Below are 23826 nucleotides of genomic sequence, written 5' to 3' on the forward strand. Positions count from 1 at the left end.
ATTCCGTGCTTTCAATTGTACGCTAAAAATAGCGCTAATAATGACATTAGCTGATTGCTAAAATAATTTGACGACGCGGTTGGCGCAGTGGTAAAGTAACTGCCTACTGAGCCGACGGTCCCGGGTTCGATCCCCGGTCAGGGCAAATATTTGTGTGATGAACTCAATTATTTGTTCTTGGGTCTGGGTGTTATTATCTATATATATGTATTTATTAAAATATTATATTTATCGTCGCCTAGTACCCACAACACAAGCCTTAATTGAGCTTACTGTGGGACTAGGTCGATTTGTGTAATAATGTCCTATAATATTTATTTATTTATTTATTTATTTATTTATTTATTTATTTATTTATTTGAACCATCAAAGAAAAGCAATATTCTATGTAACAATAACTTGTACTCATTAGTAATAACTGTACATACAAAAAGCTCGTATATGTGTGCGTTATTGAACATGACATGTGATGCTAGTTCTTTCGAATAATCATTTGACTTTATTTCATAAGCAGTCGCCAAAAACTGCATCAAATTATATAATTCAACCATGGTCCCGCCTTCTTGAGAAATAATCAGTAAGTAAATAGGTAACCGTGATTCAATACCACGCTTAGGGGCGGGACTTCAGATTTCTAGTCCAAAACCTTAACAAGTGGATAAAAATTGTACTATTTGTGCTTATAGTGACGTCACCTCCTTAGATACTGTTTGAGCTTGAAGTCAATGTAGTTTTGGCGTGTGTGAAAACCCCGATGACAAGCAAAAATTATAATTATTTCGCACAGTGACTGAACATACAGTACCCTAAAAGAAACACATAAAAAATGCGTATATCCGAGCTTATGTATTTTGTGAATAGAACACCTGTCCTACAATTTTGGCAGTATTGAGTTTTGAATCCACCTTCCTAACCCTTTCCCTCAACCTTGCATGCTTTTATGCCCTTTGAATGTTATTTTTAAGCTTAATTTAGTTCGGAACTTGAAGTATAAATTTATTTGTTGAAATCATTATAATTTATAATCAGAATAGTATATATATATTGTATGTAATATAATGTAATATATTGACATGAATTTTGAATTTTTTCCAAAAAATCGCAAGAAATGTTATCTACCTATCTTTAATGTTGTATCAATGTCCAATTAGTTATGATCGTTGAACAATATTTATTGAAATGTAAATCAGCAATCATTAATAATACTGTTATTTCTTCCACAGCTAAGCAGCATGGGAGCCCGAGACAGCCGCCCGTAGCCAGCATCACATGTTTGTCATTACGCACTCGTCCCCCCGTACTCAGTGCGGCGTACCGCCCGTACAACGCGTACGGCACGTACAGTACGTACGGTCCGTACAGTACGTACGGTACAGTGCGCCCGCACGCCCGCGTACGCACCCGGGACGATGCAATTTCTCACGACGCTTGCTGCCGTAAGCTTTGCTAATGACGAAATCGTGTCGAGCGGCCCCAAGACGACTGTCTTATCAACATGAGTGTTATTATTTTGTTGCGTACAAAATACGTTATTTAAGACTGTTCGATATTTGAGTGTTTGAATTGTTTGCCTTCGATATTTATTGTTCGGCGAATCGGGCCGACTTAACGTATGCATGATCCCACCCTCGTATAATTGTTGTGACTTTAACTATTTTAAATGAGACATGTTATAGAAATTTCTAAATGCGACGCTATTTATTCATAGACGACCTCTATTTTATAAAACTCAGATGATAAATATAATATGTAATTTATATATATCGATATTAATATATTATGGAAAATTTAAAATATAAATGTATATTCATTTGAACTAGAAATGTATGTCGTTCGATAAAATTAACAGCCGATCATAAATTCTAGATGTTTTTAATAGAGTAATAATTATTAATTATTGACCAATAATTTATGTATTGACGGAATTTGAATATCGCATTTGATTATAGCTAGGATTGTAACCGCATTTAACACTAATAATTTATTATCCAGTGATCGACGTTTATTGTTTGACAGCTTGGTGGAACGTGATTTTAAGCTACGTATATTTTAGAAATAATTTCCATTAATGAAGTGTCTTCTTGAAGTACACCGACGTCGCTGACCGGCGAAGTTTCAAGTTTGCTATTAAATTTAACGTTTATATCAATTTCATAATATATTTCTAAATAGATTTGCGTGTAGACTAGCCGGTAGTCGGGCGCGGTGAGCGATGTCGGGGTATCGACTTAGTAAACTTGTAAGTATGCTTCGCATCGTAATGTGCTTATAAGAATAACGTATTATTTCTTAATAATTATTTTACTGCCATTTTTCACAAATTGTTAATTTTTTTCTAATAAATTATAATAATACGTATTTTCACCCTATACTTAGATGTTACGATCACACATTTTTAGTTCTTTACGTATGAATATTATTGTATAGACGATGCGTGTGTGTGCCGGCGACGCTTGCACCGCCTATGTCACACTACCGCATGTATTACCTACGTTTAAATATTTTATTTTTAAATTTTACTTTTTTGAGGAAATATAATAAACGATGTTTTCAAATACTTCTGTGTTTCATTTACGTCACCTATATCTATCATATAATACACAATCATGATACATTACTGATCAAATATACTGATATTTTTTTTTAATTAATCTGTTCTCATGTATGTATATTTAATGTTGACCTAAAGATATCATTCATAAACAGTTTAATTAGAAACACGGATCCACATAACTACTCTTGGAGACATTAAAATAAAAGAAACCCATGTGTAATTTATAACTTCAAGAAATAGTTAATTTACATACCTACTATTTACTTTTTCCATCAAGAAAATTATACTATTATATCGCAAAGGGTGGTAACTAGTAAAATTTATAACACGCAAATACTTGAAGTATGCACTTATGATATACGTATGACGTTACATTCCCAAGAATATCAGAGAATATCTTACAATTATTATTAGGTCACAAAAATTTCTTGTCAAGATAACTTTCTATCTCTCAAAATGATAACTTCGTCGGATAAAGATAACTGAGAATATTTTACTTTTGCATAGTCTATATACCGGTTAGAATACACTGAAGTCTATATACGGTTAATATTTTATCCAAAATTTAAAAAAATGTGGTGTTATTGTGTGATTTTTACATTCTTTATAATAAGTGCGTCTACGCTCTGCAATGATCAAAAATGCGTTAGAACTTCACGAATGATAGCAAGTGAAAGGAGTGAACAAAATTCTAGACCCTTTCAGGTAAACTTTTACAGTAACAGTAGACTATTTTTATTTTTTAAATTTTGTGCTTAATTGATTCCAACTCTAGGAAAATCTAAAATAATGATTTTTTTAATATATTTCAAACATAATAATATGCTCAGTTCAAAATATTATGTACCTACTTATACGTATGGTGTGTCCACCCATATACCTATCTCATGTTCTTATTTTTGTAACGTAATACTGATGGAGAATCATCATCATTTATCGAAACATAATTAAAAATTCTGGTCAGATTCAATGCTCAGCCAAAAACCAAATGACTTCTGAGACTTCTGAGAGAATAAAATATTTTCTACTAGTCTCCTAAAAACTACAATTTCAAACCACGTAAACATTTTTACTAACGCTCCCCAAATTCAGGTTGCATTATACCTACGAGTGGGCACAACAGGCCAGTTGGGTTTCTGCGGCGGTTCCCTGATACATCAGCAATGGGTGATCACCGCTGCACATTGCTGTTTTCACGACGATGTTATAGTAGATAATGTTCAGGTGCGTTATAATTAAAAATATAACTTAGATGTATGAAATTCTCCAAGTTACCGAAATAATAATATTGATCGTTCTATTGTATAAAATATCAATAACACTTTACACCTAGTCATTTTAATTATTTTTATATGAGATCTCTCCTATTTAGTGCTCGGTAAAGTTGTATTATATTTTTGCAATTAACAGGTGATTCTAGGAGCGCTCTCTCTCTACGACAGGTATGAAAACGGTCGTCGAGTTGTTACTGTGGATCAAATAGAAATACATCCCGATTGGGACCCGGCTACTTTTGCCAACGACTTGGCCCTTCTCAGACTAGCTAATGTTGTGCAATTAACTGGTAAGCTTCTCATACAGAGTCTATAAAATATTTCCTGGAGGTATCTATTTTGATAATGACATTTATAAAAACAAAAAATTATCATGCATTTTTATACTTATCAAGCCACTTAAAATTATTTAACAGATTATTAACATGCATGATTACCATCACTTGTGTCATAAGTATAACTTATCTGGTCGTGATTGCAATCACATAACACGTGGCTTGATGCATAAAAAAAGATTGTATGCGTAGTCACATATTATAAAGATAATTAATATTCGATTAAACTGCATTTTTGCTTTTCAGAATGGGAAATTTCTAACCATTTCACACTTTTTTTTGTTTAGATCTATCAAAATTAAAATTATATTTATTTGCAAGAATATAGTTAGGTACTTAGTTACAAATTACAGATGTTTTAATTATAATATTATGAGGCTAATACATTCTACCCATCGATTGGGTGTGCAAATATTAAAATAGAAAGCAAATTAGTCTAATTATTTAAATGTACCTACACACAATTCAATTTTTACAATTACACGATTTTTGCCTTATCATCTCAAATTATAAAATCAATGAAATATCTCATGTTTTGTTAAAAATTATTCTTGTCCAATTTAGATACCATCGATGTGGTGAGGTTGCCATATCTGAACATTTCGACCCATAACTTTGCTGGGGCAGCCGGTACAGTCTCAGGCTGGGGTATTGCTGGACCACGTATGTATTTTACATTCAGTCTATTGATGGCTTGTAATTATTTGTGATTTTCCATGATAAAAGGATTAAAAGACAAATTACAATTACATATAGAAATTTTTATACTTCTAAATTTGCTCTATATTGAAAGGTATTGATTCCGTAGAAATTATACGAATTAAGATTAACAAATGTGTACTTTAATTAACTTCAGAAGTAACATTTGTGTCTCCTACGCTCCGTGGGAAGGTGATGACGGTGATGACGAATATTTTCTGCAATTCGACGTACTTCAACCGTCTGCCGCCTAACGTTGTGTGCGGGTTTAGCCCAACCGCTGGAACTTGCAAGGTCTGTGTTTTTAACTTGAAAAAGGTTTTAAATTCAATTTTTATTAATTCTATATTATGATTTTATTAACAACTAAAAACATCTCAAACAAACATTAAATATAATATAATTCTATATTAAAATATCAACTATCCTCAATGTAGTTTTAATTACTATCCTTCTTATTTTTCTCAAACACACCTTAAGTTACACCTTAGGTAACTTAGTAAAAAGACAATTATAAATTATATTTGCAGGGAGATAACGGTGGCCCAATGACGATTTTCTATAATAACACAGAAGAAGATATTTTGGTAAGAACAGCTATTTATATTTAGAAGAGTCTCATACTTTTTTTTATTCAAAACCTTTGGATAAATTCCTTTTAATATTATGTAACTATTTAAACACATTGCAAAGATGTGACTTTTTAATAGTATTGTTTAGACATAAATTAATCTGAGGTATATACATGTTTTAAAAATGAATTCTTATGTACAACAGATTGGAGTAGCAACGTTCATCGACTCGAGCGGCTGCAATGATGAAGTGCCTTCAGTATTCACAAGGGTCCAGTTTTACCTTGATTGGATTAGTAATGTAACGGGAATGGTATTGCAATAGTTTAGGACGAAAAATACGAAAGTTTACACTTTTTACAGTTATATAATGTAAGTCTAATAATAAATGATTTATGATTATGTTTATAAAAACACTTATTATTTGATAAGATAAAATATTGTATATTTTTCATCTAAAGACCGATCATCTAATCGAATAAAGAAATTTATATGAAATAATATTTGTTTTATTTTGCCATGTCCGTTCTACCTATTTAACATTTATAATTAATATATTAATGCTTTTATTACAACTTGAAGGAAGACTTTTTACCTAGGTAGAGGTGTTAATTTATTGTCAATAGAAAAAAACACTTTTTAACGTAGAGAACTAACGAAGTTTTATAACATAATGAATAAAAGTCGTCTAGTTTTATGACAGATTTTTTCTGACAAAAAATATATCCACTGCCTAAGTGCCTAGATACTTTACGTTATATTTTTACGTTTTTAAAATTTCCATTGTTGGTAAATAAATATAAGACTCATGAATATTGCAACTTGATATTATCTCTACATGAATATCATATTAATTATTTGTTTATCTCTTTATTAAGAAATAATTAATCAAAATTAGAGGGATTAACGTTAAGCTGCACGTGAGAATATAAAAAACTGATTTATTTTTACAAAGTATAAAATCCACATGCTTTCTATTATATACTTAAGTTATAAGTATAATATTATCAAGTAGCTGTTGCACACGGCTTCTTCCGTCGAGTCTGGTCTGGATGAGGTCAAAGAATGAGATGTTTAACTGCAAACAAAAAGTTGCCTTACTATATCAATAAATTGCGTAAATACGCAAGGTTCCCATGTGAACGTAGAAAAACATACATCAGAATAACAGAATTCGAATGGTAGGATGTAGGTAATTGCACTGATAGTTGATGCGTTAATACTATGATTTTGAGAATAATCTAAACCACAAAGTCATCTAGACTGCGAAATCACTAGCATTTCTTATTTCAAAAATAAAAATTGATACCGATCTCTCCAACGACTTATACTTATCATTCATTTGTGATGGATCCTCAGATATTAAAGTATTAATCTAAATTAATTACAAAAATCACTGCTATCAAATATATAAAAGCAGCCAAAAACATTGTCCAACTGTTATTGCTGGTTTGCTGATATAATAATGCGTTTGTTGATATTTTTGTCTGCGCTTGCGGCAGCCAACGCCCTGCTGGAAGTAGATCTTTCCAAAGACTACCACATCAATATCGGCATTCCAGCAGCAACCAGGATCAAGCAGGTAGAAGATGAAGCTATAGCAAGCGGATCCAGAATTGTTGGCGGTGCTTTTGCGCCTGCTGATGCATATCCTTACTTGGTATGTTTTCCTTTGGATTTATTTAATTTTTGAAAAACAATAATACCTAACGAAAGTTCTCAGATTCTGTCTAGTTACTTAGAAAACTTAAAATTAAAATTTGATTTTTTTATAACACCTAACTAGTCAGAATGTAATAACTAATAATTAATGTAAAAAATGCATGAGGAAACTCATGCATAAAATCAATTACGTATTTATATAAATATGTAATTAATCAAATGTTATATTTCAGGCAGGTCTGGTGATTAGGTTCCACGACCACATGGGTACATCAGCCTGCGGATCCACCCTTGTCTCCCTAAACCGCCTGGTCACCGCCGCGCATTGCTGGCGACACTCGTTCAGTGCGAGCGAATTCACCGTGGTCCTCGGTTCGCAATACCTCTTCCACGGCGGCGAGAGAATCGTCACCAACCATGTTGTTTTGCACCCACAATATATTCCATCCATGTTGATGAACGATGTCGCCATTATTTATCTGCCAAGGAGTGTTTCAGTGTCGTGTGAGTAAAATAGAACATACACAATACTTTATAATAATTTATTATCCAAGTGATTTTGTCTCTACAAGAGCAACTATATTTTTTGCGACTTAAAAGAAAAAATTCATCAAACTCATTAATGGATTAATGGATACAAATTGCCAACAAAAGTAGAGGCCTTTTTATTTTTCTGTTTTTATTTAATTTCAGCAAGCATCAGACCCGTCTCCTTGCCGCACAACGATCTTTGGAATACATTTACCGGTGAATGGGCAATGGCAGCTGGATACGGAAAGACCAGTGATTGTAAGTAAAACAATTAGGTACCTAATAAAAATATAAAAGTGGTCTTGGTACTTGAATAAAAATATTAATTATTGGTTATTTCTTTCATTCCCTATATTATTATTTTACGTCATTTGTCTGTAAAACTCTTTACTATTCTTCCTTTTTTTACTTTTCAAATACCTACTATCTTCTGTTTCTTTTAGCTCAATCTTCGATCACAACAGCAGCGCAAGTAAGCCACGTGATGCTGCAAGTTATAAGCGAAGTGCTGTGCCGTGCGTCGTTCGGGTCTATTATTCAAGCGAGTACCCTGTGTACGAGCGGCGCTAGGAGTACCGGCATTTGCTCTGGGGACTCTGGCGGTCCTCTTGTGCTCAATCGTAATGGAGAACACATTTTGGTAATTTATTTATTTACATTTTTATTAAGTACTAGTATATGATAGGGAGTAACTGTTGTATTTATAGTATTTGATGACTCTTGAAGAAATGGTAGTTTATATTACAAAGTTTGCTAGTGCTAGTTTGAGTTTGAATTTGCAATCCATAACTGACTATTAAACTACGACATCTAGCGTCAAACAAACATTATATTTTTTTAATTTTATTAAGTTCCTCCAAATAACTACAGATAAATATTGTGCCTTACATATAGCTACATTTATGAACACATACTAGAAAAACGTTAAATTCTGTGGTTAAATTTCATACGGAATATTTCCGAATAAACCTCTTTGAATGTCATAACTACAATTTAACTGTTGTTTACAGATTGGTATCAGCTCTTTCGTGGCTAACACTGGTTGTCAAAACTCACATCCCTCCGGATTCGCCAGGGTTACCAGCTTCTATAACTTTATTATGCAGCACATGTAAAGTGCAACAATGTCAGAAGATTGAATTGTTTTTATATTTATAAAGGAATAGTCATAATATGTTAAGTCTGATTTTAAATTTATATTATTGAAATAAACTTGGATATAAATAGTAGTGTCTTTTATTTTATCACTTATTCCCACAAACTGAAGCCCATTTTAGATGAAAAAAAAGTTATCTGCGAAGAATAAACTGTTATTTGTTGTTGTATGTAATAAACTAATAAATTATAAAGATTCCTGATTTTGTTTATTGTCCTGATATTATCAAAAATATATTCTGATAACAACCGATGTGATAGATAGTATATATTACACAAGGACTGTCTATTTATAGACTCGGCAAATATGGTAAATACTTACGAGCAGGTATATAGGTTTGTATTTGGGACGTGAATGGAAGAGAAAAATCAAACAGCATGTATTTTTCAAGCTCTTTTATTCTGACCAGGTACCACGCGTCCTCAGACAATCAAAATGGCCGCTACTGTCAGCAATTCCATACACCTGCCGCGCTCTGTCACTTTCTTTTTTTATCAAGTTTTGTATGTCAAAATCTAATCGTTTATTTGAGAGTTAGATTTGATGGTGTTATGTTTTTTTATTCGATTGAATGTAAATTCCACTTTAATACTAAAAAGATGTTAAAAAAATGAATATGCCTTTTAATTACCAACAAAAATTGACAGGGCGCAATAGGTTACAAAAAATTGTTTCTAACTATCTGAGGTTTAAATTAAAAACATTCATACATTTTATTCAACACGACAAATACATAAATCGGTACCTTCATGACATTTAGATTACAGACAACAAATGGTGTTTGCTACTAAGTCAAATGTGCGACGTAAGCATTCCTAAATTTTTACATTTAATTTCAATGTTTATTTAAAGAGTTTTTTTTTTCATTATTACAACAGTACTTACTTACTAGGATATTATTTTTTTAATAATCAATATTTTGCTAACACATTAAGTAGAATAATAACGATATATTCAACATTGTATTGCGTTAGCAAAATATTGAATTAAATTTTAGTATTATTAACAAAATTATGACTAAAAATTGTCGAGACTAGATATAAGCATTAGAAACTAACATATAAATATAGTGCACATTTAAATGTTACCATCCACGAAAACAGTTTCTTCTTTTCTGAGCTTTGTGAAACACTGGCCATAAAGTTTAACATTTTATTATTTGTATAATTTTAAAAGATGCACAAATAACTTTTAAAAGGCAAAAATAACTTTTTATGTTTATGGGCCTAACATAAGGCCCTTAAACATAAAAAATGAGATAAAACTTATAAGGATCCAGTAAAGAATTTAAAAATTGGGTTTCCCTACAAACAGCTACTCAGGAAAGACTACTTGTTTTCGTGAATGGCGATAAACAGAATGAGTTGTAAAAATAACAATTGCATGGAATCGTGGTGAATAACAAACATTACATTAATACATCAACGATCGTTTTCGTGTTATTATATCATTAATATTTAATTACCTAAGCAAAATATATTTATTGCAATGTTTAGCACAATTACACTCGAGACGAATACAATATTAACCGGTATCTTATATAATTAATGCTGTAAATTGATAACAATAAAAGTAAGACAGGTAGACATAAACAAATTATTAGCTATATCTACAAAATTATTGACAGATATTTAGATATTTACAAGCCTCTTCGTGCACCATTTCTTAATAAATATTGTATTCTTGAATGACAATTCCATTAATATTTTATATGTACAATAAAAACGATCGAATGAGCCGACGGGGATGATCATAAAACGAATACACTTAAATAAATTATGAATGAATATTAACCAACTAAAATAGATTAAAACATTAATATCTAAAAAGGAAGCATTAATAAAAAAAACTATCATACGATATCACAGTTCATTTATGCAAAAAAGTAAAATAATGTTTAAAATGTTTTCAAACAACTACGCGTTATATAATTATGGCAACACTGAACTCATGGCAGAACACACACTTGCAGATAAATACGAAAATGTTGCCACTTGCCATGTAGCGTGCTTATATTAAACTTTCACTTATTTCACTAAAAATACATAAAACTTATAAAAGAATTTGTAAATACATATAAATTTTAGTTTAATTTTGTTTTGATGAAACGGTAAATATCTAAAATATTTTAAGGTTACTCAAATGACGAAATTGAAAAAATATTTTTTTTTTCCTTTTAAATTTACTTTACTACAATATAAATAAAAATATGCATTAGCCACCCGATATTGAAAATATAGGAGATTAATATATAATTATAAGTAGTCTAGCTTACAAAATATAAACCTATTTGCGACCACAGACAAAATAATATATTTTAGAACAAATAATCTCTAACCCTTGCTAAACTTATGAAGATTTAATTGAAATCAATGAACTTGTAAAAAGTTTGTATTTTTATAGGTTTCAGTGTCGATACAACACTATAGTCCTTTTCACCTAGGATGATTCCTGTGACACTTCATCGTGTTCCGAATTACGTATTTTATGTTTAAAACGCCAAAATAATTTTAGTGCATAATATTTTTATTTTATGGCGGCATTATTACCAAAAATATAAAAATGAAACATCTTAAGCTTATAAATACAAAACAGTATTGTTTAGTTTAATATAATGAAAAATAAAATAAAATAACACAAAATACGCAATTCGTGTACATGAAATGGATCGTTGAAAAATCATAGAGTTGGAAAATATATAATCGGCGCCCATCTTGTGATCGTTTGTCAATCGAGTCAATCGTCACAGTACGAGTGCGAGCCTTGTATACAAGTTGTATTTTTATATTGATACTTTACGTGGTATTCTGTTATTGTTACTAATTGTTATTGTTGACTTTTTGTTGCTGTTGTTTGCTAAGTTTCCTAAGTTAATTGTTGGCGAAATGCCGAAAAAACAAATTTTGGTATTTTATTCAAATCGATTTCATTTCCATATAAAATATTATCGATTATCGGAAACAATTGATATGATTTCAGTAAAGACATCTCTACACGTGTCAAAAATCGATGTGTCACAGAAATCATCTTAGGTGGAAAGGACTATAGATACTGTTTTTTTATTCGGTGACATTATAATATAAATACCTATATTTGATGAAAAATTGATTATGTAGATCAAAATTTGTTTAAATAAAGTAGTTTCGGATATTTTTTTTAATTAGCTAAACAAGTTTTGAGATTTATGTTGGGCACAGGACCTTGAGAATGTAATCTGTGAGCAGGGTCGGTACTGTAGGGCTGTCTTCGTTGATGGCTTTTAGAACTGAAAAAAAGCATGTAAATTATATTAAAAAAAAACCTTCTTATAAATATAATATATTTCTTCTATATTTTTGTTCATTGAATGTATGAGGAATAATTAATTATGATGAAATAATTTTGTAGAAATTATTTAATATTTTCTACATGATTTTCTATAAAATAAATTAACTCTATTGAGGCTCTATTATGTTTTTATTCTAAAATTATCAAAATATCAGTCAAAGTTCAGTAGTCAACATTTGGCAGAACATGGAAAACGAATATATAACAGACTTTTTTAAAAAGAGTTCTTCGCAAATAAAACACGAAAAAATAAAGCTCTAATAAGATTTGTTTAGTTGAGCGACTTACTCTTGATAAGAACTTGCAGCGACTGGTTGTCGGGCGGCCCGTTATCCAGGTGGAACGGGATCACTGTGGTCAAGTACTGCAATATATTTATTGGACATTAGTTTTTTATTAGGTGACAATTTTTCAAAGATAAAAAGAGATAATCACTACATAGTATATAAAACAAAGTCGCTTTCTCTGTACCTATGTCCCTATGTATGCTTAAATCTTTAAAACTACGCAACGGATTTTGATGCGGTTTTTTTAATAGATAGAGTGATTCAAGAGGAAGGTTTTAGTATATAATTTATTATGTTTTCGACAAAGAGGGCGAAGCCACGGGCGGAAAGCTAGTTTATAATATTTTTTGGTAAAAAATAAAAAGTAGGATAAAGATATTTAGGAGTCATAAAAGTAAAGTAAGACAATTTTTTATGCAATCGAGATGTAGGTAATATAATATAAGCTATTGTTACTGTTAAAAAGAAAATATAAAAAGGGTTAAAAATAAGGATGATTTTTACTCAAATATTTTTGAACAAGTAATCAAGATTGGTATTTTTTACTTCTTTAAATATGAGTTAATTCTGAAATATTGTATGGTGTATTTGATAACAGTACCTACTGCTAATATGATAATGTGTAATGTAGCTTGATAAATAGCCCACCCTTCCCTTCCCAGCTTTGTCGCTTGAATAATGCTATTAACTAATTGAAACTTTTCTATGTGTTAGTTAATCCCGGTTCAAACATACGTCACCAAACGTTTACATGTAAGGTACCTAATATTATATAGGTACGAGTAGAACATAGGTATTTATTTATTGGATAAGCCATAGTTGAATACATTATTGTATAATGACATGTTTTTGTTTTGGAATTCAATCTATGTTGTTTACATTAATTGAAGATAACTTCATGCGAGTAATATTTCATGCATAAACAAATATCTAAACATAGAAATACGTAGGTTTATACTAGCTTCGTCCGCGTATTCATAGAAAATAAAATTTTAATTGGCGCTACGAACACAAAAATCATATCATCTAATCTGTTGCAACGTGAAATAAAGACAAACCAACACACTTTCGCAGCATAACAACTCAAAAATCTTAATATTGGAAATAGACTACTATATATTATATATGTATAATTATTATCACAAAGTTTTTAAATATTAACCAACCTTAGGTTCAGCAGTAGTAGTAACGCTAAGCGACGGCGATCTTTGCGGACCAGATCTCTTTTTCTTCTCTATATGATATTGTCTCCTCTTATTCTGAACAGCCAATAGAAGAGATATGAACGTGTTCTTCAACTCTTTCTCATACTCCAGTTCGTCTCTATGGGCCAGCTCTGCTATAAGAGTTTCAGAGAACTCGCGGATTAGGACTTCTAACTCCATGAAAATTTCGTTCAGTTGGGCAAGAGAGAGATGGCGTAGTTCTGGAAGGGAGGAAATTATTTTTAGTTAAAAAAAGTAGGACGAAAAAATTGAGGTTATATTTATTTATTTATTTATTTATTTATTTAGTTAGCTTTTCGTAATAATTTTTTCGTATGAATCCTTGGTTGTAAAAGTCAGGTTTCTAATTATGGCTTTAAGCTTAGATTAATAATTAATATTACGCAAAGGTATAGGTGCCTCAGGCTTTAAAATATATTCATACCAACAGTGCCGGCGTAAAGGCCACTGACACCCCGGGCGAAAATATTGTGGCGCCCACTTGAGGGAAGCAATATAAAGGGTTAGTTTTTTGCTGATTCCAAGTAAAGGAGGAGTGACTCTAACGATATCATTAGAGTCGCTCCTCGACAACAAACCCTCAAAAAATCCATCTAAAAAATATGCATATGCACAGAGCGTAGAGCACATTTCTGAGGGTTTGCACCAGGAGAGGCCTTGGCGCCCCCCAGAATTTGTCGCCCTGGGCCATCGCCCCATCACGCCCCCACCCCTACCGCCGGTACTGCATACCAATAACCAATGCTACCATGATCAGAATATTGCAATTTTAATTTATAATAGTCAATTGACAATTAAATATGATAGAACTACTTGGACGTTATAATCTTTATCTCCGTCTCGTCCTTTTTAATGATGACATAGCCATATCTCAATTATAGTTAATCAAACTACACATTTAAGGGCTTATTGAAATGGCCTTGATTATAGTTAATAAAAATTAAATAACAAGGTTACCTATTTAATGCCTAAAAATACAAGTCATGATTCATGTTACCCAAATTAAGTAAATTGAAATGTATGAAACATAATTAAAGCCTCTATTGTTGAGTATAATATTAAAATGTTGAATATAATAATAATAAAATATTTATATGACGTATAGAACATGATACGAGTTTCGATGAGCTTCGAAGAAATCTAGTCTCCTCGTGTTTCATGACAAGTCACATCAGGGGAAGTACTTAGACTAACTGACGCTATCGTTTCTGATCAGCATCATATTTCATAATGAAAACACCGCTTCAGCGTAATTAAATGACAAAACATTAACAATGTTCAAAACAAGAAATTGCCGAGTCAAGCGAAGGAATCTGATATTTGTAAATGTAAATTTTTCGTAAAGGAGTTTTTGGAAACTTGCTGTTACGTGGTATTACAATGAAAGAGTTTGTTTTTATTCGACTATACAGAGAAATGGCGCGTGATTTTTATTGTCTAACTCTTTTGATTAGACGTATTTATCTCCCTTACCTACAACAACAGTTGATGGCAGATAAGCCTAGTAACAAATCACCCAATAATCACTCAATATAATTAGAAAACGACCAGATTTATAAAACAACAAACATTATTTATTATTCCTGATACTCCCATAGATTACTGATACTACATATTGACGTATATCTTACGTTCAATTATATAAATCACAAAGCACAGTCACAGTATTCCTACACAGGTGATAGACACATTCGACCTGAATACATTGGTCATCTCATTACGGGCTACATGGTCACGTATAGACAACACGATTACTGATTAGTGACGCTGACTAGTGTAATACGTAGGTATGAAGTTGAACCTTTTCGAATAAACTTTGGGAAGAATTTAAGAAAAAATTTTATGTTGGTAGAGGGGAATGTTTATTTTTTTCCTGTTCTAACTTCTATAGGAGTATTTTTATTATAGTAGCTAATAACCACAATTATGTTAATCAGGTAATAGTGGCATTTCAACTAGTGCTACGAAAGAAAAAAATCTCTGTTCTTTTTCAAAATTTCTACCTGTCTTCATGTCTAGACTCTAGACGTGAAACGTCTTGTCTGAAGATAACAACCGTCTGAGTGTTTTACATGTTGCAACCTCACTTTGAAATTTGAATTAGTTAAATGTTCGTACACGAAATAGAATAAACACAAATAATTTGGCTGATATTTCTTTGTAAGCAGAAACATCACGGACTGTTTACTAAATGTTATTTAAACAACCTCATACCGAGTTTCTTTATATTCAAGGATATTTTTATGTAAACTTTAGAAATTAAAGGTACATATTTTCATAGATGGTAATTATTCAACTGCATGCTTTTGACCTCACTTGTTTTAAAAATTAAAATAATATGTTAAAAAGTAGTAGTAAACCCAAAAAAGACGCAAAGTATAATATGCGGTACGAAATACTTTGTATCCAAAATAGACTTTTCTACTTTGCCTAGGGTAATAGTTGATGGGATTGCCATACCGTATAGTTCCGAAATTAAGTGTCTGGGGATTTGGATTGATTCGTGTCTATCTTGGAATCACCAAATAAAGGAGGTTCGTAGAAAGGTTTTTGCTGCTGCGGGTTCGCTCCGTCGCTTACGTAATTTTCTGCCGATACCGACTAAGATTGCGCTCGTCCAAACACTCCTTTTACCTATCATAGATTATGCTGATGCGTGCTATCCTGACCTCTACGAATACCACCTAGACTGCCTTGAGCGCCTTCAGAATTTCTGCATAAGATTTGTGTTTGGCTTGCGCAAATACGATCACGTCTCCGAGTTTCGCACTAAGCTCAAATGGCTTCCCATCCGTCTTCGCCGAAATACTCATATCCTTCACCTCCTGTACTGTGTTCTGTTCGATCCGAGAACTCCGCGATACTTAAAAGAGAGATTTGAGTTCCTTGTGTCTAACGTCAACCCGACGCGTTTCTCTAATAAACATCGTCTAGCAATGCCACCGCATGTCAATCACGTTTACAATTCTTCGTTCACTGTGCGTGCCATTAGACTTTGGAATGCGTTACCCTTAGACATAAGAGCAGCTCAATCTCTATCTACGTTCAAAAACTTACTGAAGCAATTTTATTTATCGAATTAGTTAGCTGGTAATTAATTATTTATTTTATTAGTCAATTGCGTCGGTGTGCGTTTTTTTTTTTTTTTTTTTATTTTATGTATGTGTATTTATATATGTATGTGTATTTTCATATTGTAATATATATGTATGTATCTATTTATATAGTTATATTATGTATGTATATGTGTATCTATGTTTATGTATATTTGTATGCTTATATTAATAATTAATATCTATATATAAATATATTATATATATTTTAGTAGTATTTTTTCTGTTTTAGTGCACTTTGCCCTGTTTATTTTACTACTTTTGCACTGCGTCTCCTTGTCCACCAGGTTGTCTGGAAGAGATCGCTGTCTGAGCGATAAGACCGCCTGTTGTGCTCTTTTATTAACAATGTATTGTGTCCTTACTTGTACTTTTCTCTGTGGTGCACAATAAAGTATTTTTGTTTGTTTGTTTAGTTATTGTGTGTTTGTTAAAAATACTCACTATCTTCGTAGAGAGGCGAGCTCAGAACTTCCTTCCCTTTCTCCAGAGCCTCGTTGTACTCGATGATGTCTCCTTCAGATGATGGAGTTTCTTGCATCATGTCATCTATTTCTTGTATCACCTACAATTATTCAATTTCTATAAATAATATGCTATAATACTATACATATAATAAATACTAGATCGTTGCTTGAATAGATAAAACAAATTATCCATAAAATATGATAAACAATCAATCACAGTTGAATTGTTTGCAAATAAGTGTTTGAACTTTGATTGAGTTCACTTGTGATAGTAAAAACATATGAATAGAAAACACAATAAACGTAATATGTAATAATATTATATAAACTTTTATGAAAAGTCTGTGTAAATTTGATATTGTTTCAAGAATTTAAATTTATTTATTTTTGTCAATCGCCATCTCCTTAATGGTACAATTCAATACGTCTTTGTTACATTGTATTTAATAAGTGGCTCAGTAATTATAGTTCTAACAACATCAATATTCCGATTGCCGATTCGAGTAAAATTAACTTTTACGGTCTTTCTATTGCTTTATTAAATTAATCTATATTTATACATATTACATAGGTACCTATAGTATTAACAACGAGTTACGTTATTCTCAATTCCCATATGTGGCATAATAATAGAATATTAAAAGGTTCAATAAAATTAAGTAATTAGGACTAGGTTATGAAATATTATTCCATTAAATCTTAGACTGTAGTAGTACATAACGTCGTTATAATAATATAAACTTCATCAAAGCAATTTAGTTTAAGCTCAATATTAAGGAATTAATGTAAAATAACGCTGATGATAAAATTCGCTTATAAATTAATCGAATTTATGAAGAACCGTGTGTACAGACTGTACAGTAGACTAAACCAACAAAACAACAAAAACATAAGGATTATAATTGTACAGAAGTTGGTATTACTATGCGATCTCTGTCAAATGAAAACCGATTAAAAATAAAAACAAAAGCACAAGACGTTATGGCGCAGTTTATGGTATAGGCCGTCTTATTGAACGATCTCTGCCAGACAGCTAGAAAGATACTTATGCTCCGAAAGCAAGCTCAGAAAAAGCTGCTTATCTAAATGTGAATTTTTTAAATACTCGAAAATGACAACCAAAAAAAAAGGGGTACAGAAGGCTTACTACAGAAGGTTAACTGTTATATTATGTACAGAAGGCATTCTAATTGAGCGATCTCTGCAAACAAAGCAAGGGATAAGCTGCGAATTTAATTATTATCAATTACCTAGGTGGCCTGGAAGAAATCGCTTTTAAGCGATAAGGTCACCTTTTGTACTTCGCATCCATACAAATATATAATATTATACTGTACATTGTAATATTAAATGGTGTGGTACAATAAATGATTAAATAAATAAATAAATTACCTCATCAGCAGTTTTAACGGGACACTCATGGTCCTGGTGCAAGCCGCCCAGTATGAGCGCGTGCATGTCCAGATCCGAGGCCACGGCTTCGTCCTCCGAGCTGTGGATCTCGTCGTCCGGCGTCATGGCGCTCTGGAAAGTGGTGTAGCCGCTCTATATCATTACTACTTGTTAGATTAATGCGGTCAATTTGATGCTAGGCATTATATTAAACAAGGAAATTTATTGTAACTATTGTACTACTAATAAGTAATTACGTATAAAATATGCCATATTATATTCCTATAGGCTAAGGGTAGAGACTAGAGTTCCTATAAAAAGTATTAAACTGATTAGATCAAACAGTTCATTAATTTTTGAGTGAGTGATGAAAAACATCTTGTACAGTTTACAATGTACGTCCAAAAATTCTTGATACTGTATTCTTTTAGTTCCCCTTATCATAGTTATACCACGTTATACGATTTTAATGAAGCAGGAAAAAAATATTTCACGTCATTTAGGATTCACTACTACATAAGTAAGTACTCGTGAACTGCGTAATTACTAATTAGTTAATACATTGTGTAACGCATAATCCCTTCTGAAGAAATTAGAAAGACGATACCTAACTTAATTAGCCATTCGGTTTTGATTTCAATCATTCGTATTAACAATATTCCGGTACACTAATTAATAACTTGATCAAAGTCACATTCAGACCTCAATTTCCATTCAACCACAAGTACAAACTACAAACCACGTACATTTTACAGAGTCGGTCAATATGAGAAAAGCAGAACTTTGTTTGGATTCGTTCCATTCAAATGAAATGGGTAACCAAAACAAAAGCGTTTTGATCTTTTATATTATGTACATGTGCTTTTGAAAATATAGCGAGTAATACAGCAGTTCTGACGTCCGTATTTATTTCTTTAATTATTGAAATTTAACGCCAAATAAGTAATTTGTTGTGTCGAAAATGAAATATGTATATGTCGCAGGCAAATTGTTATATTTCGCCGTTTACAAACGGTCAGCATTTTGTAATATTATGTCGAAAATTCGTAATCAGAAATTGTTGGTTTGGATAAGGGGGTGAGTTTGGTTAGATTCGTGTTTTTTAAAACTACACAGAAATAGGAACCCCACGAAGTGGGGCTCCGTTGGCTCGCGATCGTCTTTTTGTGGAATTTTGGAAAAAGACGAATTTCGGCATATTACAAAATGCCGACCGTTTGTAAAACGGCGAGATTATACAATTTACCTGCGACATATACAATACCTAAATATTTATATTTTATTCTATTATACGAAAATTTCAATATTCGTAATATAGGTCAAACTTTTACAATATTCATATAAACGTTATATTAAAAATGATAACACGATAGACCGAGGGCTACAAGTGAAACAATCACGCGTGACCTTATACCAAATTACGCAGTATGAGTTTAGCCGTGAATCATCTGGATGTAGGCATCCTATTTCAGTACCACGATGTGATATGCTTTTCATAAAAATTCCTATGATTTTTACGATTATTTTTATTGGAGAATACAATGTTGCATTGAAGTTTACGAATAATTTTATGTACGCGTTACATGTTTGCAATAATCTCTGACGCTGCATTACTTTTACAATATTGTTTACAGGACTACGTACAGCCATATATAATTTTTTCCTCAAAAACTTCTAACTTATTTACACTAATATAAATTGAATGTGTTTTACTAATATTGTTAAAGTATTTACCTTCTTGTCACTTAGGTTTAAGGTGGGAATGTGCATTTTTCGCGAGAAGGACTTAGTCCAGTCTATGGGTAGAATGTTGCCGAAGTTTCCAGTAATTGTCCACCACATTCTGTAACAAAGAAAAGATAATTTAATATTTCTGCACGCAATAAGCTTTATGGATACAATTAGAAAGTGATCTTGTAATATATATTACCCCATACCCATAGTAAATGGATTCACCCACTATTATTTATTATGGCATCATATTTGCAAGCGATTATAATTTTAGTACATTTATTCATGCTCATGGTATTAGTAATATATCTGCATCGACTTTCAATTAAAAGCTTTCATTCATTCCTTTACACTTGGCCTCACTTGACTAATTAGAAATTTGAAGTACAGTTCGTATTATAGTATTTTCAAATGCTAGATACGTATTTGTCAAGAGTGTCGTTTCTGAAGATTACCGTCGGCTAATTTTAAATTTGTCTGATCTTTAAACAGATTATCTAAAGCTGACACGGCTATTCCAATTGCGTATTTATAGTCTACAGAAAAAACGCTGTCTACTTTCGTCTTTAACGACAACACCACAGATACCTAAATCCGATTAAGAGTTGGGAAAAAATAGAGATTCTAAATTATATTTTATGAAGTTTTCGATATCATCTTATATCTAATATCATATAATATCTATGATTGGCTGTTCGATTTCGAACATGCAATTGTATTTAATCACACAGTGCACATTATATAATCTTAACATATATTATTTTGATTGAATACAAGGATGGTTAAGTTGACATTGAATTTTGAATCACGTATCAATGCTGTTCGATTGCAATTTGCATCCAAATATTTATAAGAGTTGTGAACGTCATCATACATCATATGAATTAGAATAGTTAATAACTGACAAGGAGGCAAAGGAAGACTGGTGCCAGAAGAATCTCTTATGATATGAGAATTAAAGAATACATAAAAATACTATCATGTAACTACACAAAATTTTGTCGACAATAATTGCGATTTTCCTGAATGCGCAGGGGAGTACATTATACCTACTGAAAGGACTTCTAGCAACCGTCACGTGTCATAATTTTTTTATTCACAGTCACGTACTCAAAGGTATGTTCCCACAATTCTTAGCACGTTCGCAGCTCACTGGGATAAAGTAATTGTCTCTTCTCATTAAACAATTTGTTCTACAAGGTCCCCTGGGAACGTGCACTGACGCTTTTGCTATTATTTCTGCAATAAATGATAGTTTGACCGTTTACTCGTGGGTTCAAGAAACGTCGTTCTTTGTTTTCGAACGAAATACGTACATATTTTAAAATGGGGAAAATCTGGTAATCATAAAAATAAACGTTGTAAAACACGCAAATACGAATGCTACCTAATAATATAGGTAGTATAGGTATCTACTATCTACATATAGTACAACAATTATAGAGTAATATTACGTACCTAGTAACGAGCTTCATAGTAGATTTAATTTAAACGTATAATAAGGTCATTATGTGGAAGAATGGCAATTAGGAATGTGGGTCAGTCCTGGCGCAAAGTGCAACCCCGCCTCATAATTACGGACAGGATTATTTTTAAATAGGGCACAGCTATAGTTTACATGCTTTGTGTGAAACTTCATGGCACCATTATAAATCCAGCTTAAAATTCAAAAGTTTGTATGGTATACAGACGTACGTTAAGTGCCCTTATATTTTTATTTTAAAACAACTGAATCACAAAAATTGAAACAGAATTCGGACTGTTATTTCAATAGCATTATGTGAGCGTGACACTTTTCTTTTAAAGCTACATTAATAATAAACTAAAACTTTGAATATGCTATAAAATCCGCGATATTCGAGTACATTTACGACGTCGATAATAGGATTAAAGCGTGATATCAAACGGGTTCAACTTGATACGGCACACGAAGCTCAATCTCGTAAGTGCAATGAGCTATAAACTTATTAGCTTCCTACATTTACATAGATTAGTGTGGAATACTTACAAATATTGTAATGCTTGTGGAAAAATATATCTAAAACCTTTTATATTTTTTTATTTACAGTCGAATGATGTTAAATGGGTTTGAAGAGGGGACGCGAAATTAAAACGACGTGCATCATTGAAATGACGCAAAGATGCTTTTAGAAACGTTTTGTTAAATTCTAGTTTTTATTCAGATTGCTTTTCGTACTTTTAAATCATTACGAATCCTACGTACGAAATCGAGATCAATTCCCAAAATTAATCCAACGGATCGGTCAGTGTCTACGTACGCACCGGATTTGTCGGAGACAGATTCTCATATCTCACAAAGTGTATGCGCTAAACACATGGATGCAAAGCATGCCGTGGCCCGTGAGTCAGCGGACGCCGGAGACTCAAATTGGCGCCAATTTGTGATCTCGACTCGTCACAGCTCAATTGAGGAATGTCATTTTTATTACCAGTACCTCTGGTATGTTAGTTTATGAGAGGAACTCGGATTCACGGGTGATGATCCGAAAATAACGCCCCTCCATTACTCTTTTGGGAAATGTGTATAATAATAATTAATTAGTCGTAATCTGACAGTCTTCTAGCACCAATATTTATTTACCTACGTGATTAATATTTGATAATAGATAAGAGGTTATTTCCCTTGATTGATAATGATCAGGGAAAATGCGGACGATGCGCATTATGCGTGATTAACTAAAAAAATATAATTACATATAAGACTTGTCATGGATAAAGTAAAGCTTGCAAAAGTAAAGTTTGTCTTTTGAGAACTACAAAAATTAATAAAAATCCCCAAGAATAACAAAATCTGGGAAACCACGATTGTTTTGACTAAGAACTATTCCAATAAAGCATCAGATTAGGGACATCATAAAATATACTCCTGACTTGGAATAGCGCCGAAAACAAATTGTATATTTCCATAGAAATATGTCACTTGCCCATACGTTCACGTCATAACTCATAAGTCTCATGAGAAATGTCCTAAAATATTTCCAAGCTGTCACCAAACACATGTTATTACTTATTTTAGGACGCTTGTCCTTTTTTGAACTATAGCTAAATTTAATCTTTAATATAATTTGGGGCTAATAAATTCGAACTTTTATACAATTTTAGGATGATATAGAAAATACCTATCTCTTAATAATAATATAATCAAGTCATAATTTATACTTTGCAAATATGTTATGAGTCTCAGTCATCTGAGCAATTATAAACACCGATAATAAACGACCTATAAGCAATGAGAAAGTTTGCTTATCAACGTCTACCTATATCGGAAACTCATATTATGGTCATGTCAATCTTGCGGTCTGTATAATTTATACCTACCGTTAAATGTTCATATTAAATCTTAATATCAAACAACATAGTTAGTACAAATAATGCAGAAATAAATATTTTATTTTGGAAAGCGAAATAGAGGATTTATCAACAGGAATTATTGATCCAAAATTTGTATTCAAAATAAGCTTTTATATCCCAACTCAATC

At 31.9% G+C, this 23826-nt stretch overlaps 3 protein-coding genes across 5 annotated transcripts in view; 2 read left to right on the top strand and 1 right to left on the bottom strand.

Annotated features, from left to right (window-relative positions):
* Positions 1-3140: 3140 nt before the first annotated feature.
* LOC149906959 (brachyurin-like) lies at positions 3141-5891 on the top strand. 2 transcript variants are annotated; one of them, XM_090103814.1, is made up of 7 exons: positions 3141-3259; positions 3647-3778; positions 3965-4118; positions 4728-4826; positions 5020-5156; positions 5393-5449; positions 5640-5891. In XM_090103814.1, the coding sequence occupies exons 1-7, from the start codon at positions 3215-3217 to the stop codon at positions 5757-5759; spliced, it is 744 nt and encodes a 247-aa protein (XP_089959940.1). In that variant the 5' UTR covers positions 3141-3214; the 3' UTR covers positions 5760-5891. The 2 variants fall into 2 exon arrangements, with proteins under 2 accessions (XP_089959940.1, XP_089959941.1); XM_090103815.1 differs by lacking the exon at positions 5393-5449.
* Positions 5892-6899: 1008 nt separating this feature from the next.
* On the top strand, positions 6900-8748 carry LOC149906960 (epithelial serine protease-like). The gene is made up of 5 exons (XM_090103807.1): positions 6900-7094; positions 7330-7600; positions 7790-7885; positions 8071-8267; positions 8638-8748. Exons 1-5 carry the CDS (start codon positions 6900-6902, stop codon positions 8740-8742), a joined length of 864 nt encoding a protein of 287 aa, XP_089959933.1. The 3' UTR covers positions 8743-8748.
* A 2808-nt stretch (positions 8749-11556) lies between these two features.
* Positions 11557-23826, bottom strand: part of Unc-76 (fasciculation and elongation protein Unc-76) — a 49853-nt gene continuing 37583 nt past the window's right edge. The window contains exons 2-7 of one of the 2 annotated variants that reach the window (XM_090104016.1): positions 20330-20438; positions 18596-18748; positions 17181-17301; positions 13564-13823; positions 12399-12474; positions 11557-12048 (exon numbers count right to left, since the gene is read on the bottom strand). In XM_090104016.1, the coding sequence (XP_089960142.1) occupies positions 11966-12048; positions 12399-12474; positions 13564-13823; positions 17181-17301; positions 18596-18748; positions 20330-20438 (802 nt within the window). In that variant the 3' untranslated portion in view covers positions 11557-11965. The remainder of the gene's footprint in view (positions 12049-12398; positions 12475-13563; positions 13824-17180; positions 17302-18595; positions 18749-20329; positions 20439-23826) is intronic. The other variant, XM_090104017.1, reaches the window with a different exon arrangement.

The sequence above is a fragment of the Colias eurytheme genome, chromosome 7, assembly GCF_061535395.1.
Source record: "Colias eurytheme isolate Ceu_HAF_F1 chromosome 7, ilColEury1 Martin Lab GWU primary, whole genome shotgun sequence".
Lineage (NCBI taxonomy): Eukaryota > Metazoa > Arthropoda > Insecta > Lepidoptera > Pieridae > Colias > Colias eurytheme.

Excerpts from the sequence above, each read along its gene's own strand:
- LOC149906960 (XM_090103807.1), top strand. The coding sequence starts at position 6,900 with ATGCGTTTGTTGATATTTTTGTCTGCGCTTGCGGCAGCCAACGCCCTG. Across the intron at positions 7,095-7,329 it reads CTGATGCATATCCTTACTTG|GCAGGTCTGGTGATTAGGTT; the intron begins GTATGTTTTCCT and ends GTTATATTTCAG. Across the intron at positions 8,268-8,637 it reads GTAATGGAGAACACATTTTG|ATTGGTATCAGCTCTTTCGT; the intron begins GTAATTTATTTA and ends TGTTGTTTACAG.
- LOC149906959 (XM_090103814.1), top strand. The coding sequence starts at position 3,215 with ATGATAGCAAGTGAAAGGAGTGAACAAAATTCTAGACCCTTTCAG. Across the intron at positions 3,260-3,646 it reads AAAATTCTAGACCCTTTCAG|GTTGCATTATACCTACGAGT; the intron begins GTAAACTTTTAC and ends CCCCAAATTCAG. Across the intron at positions 4,119-4,727 it reads TAATGTTGTGCAATTAACTG|ATACCATCGATGTGGTGAGG; the intron begins GTAAGCTTCTCA and ends TGTCCAATTTAG.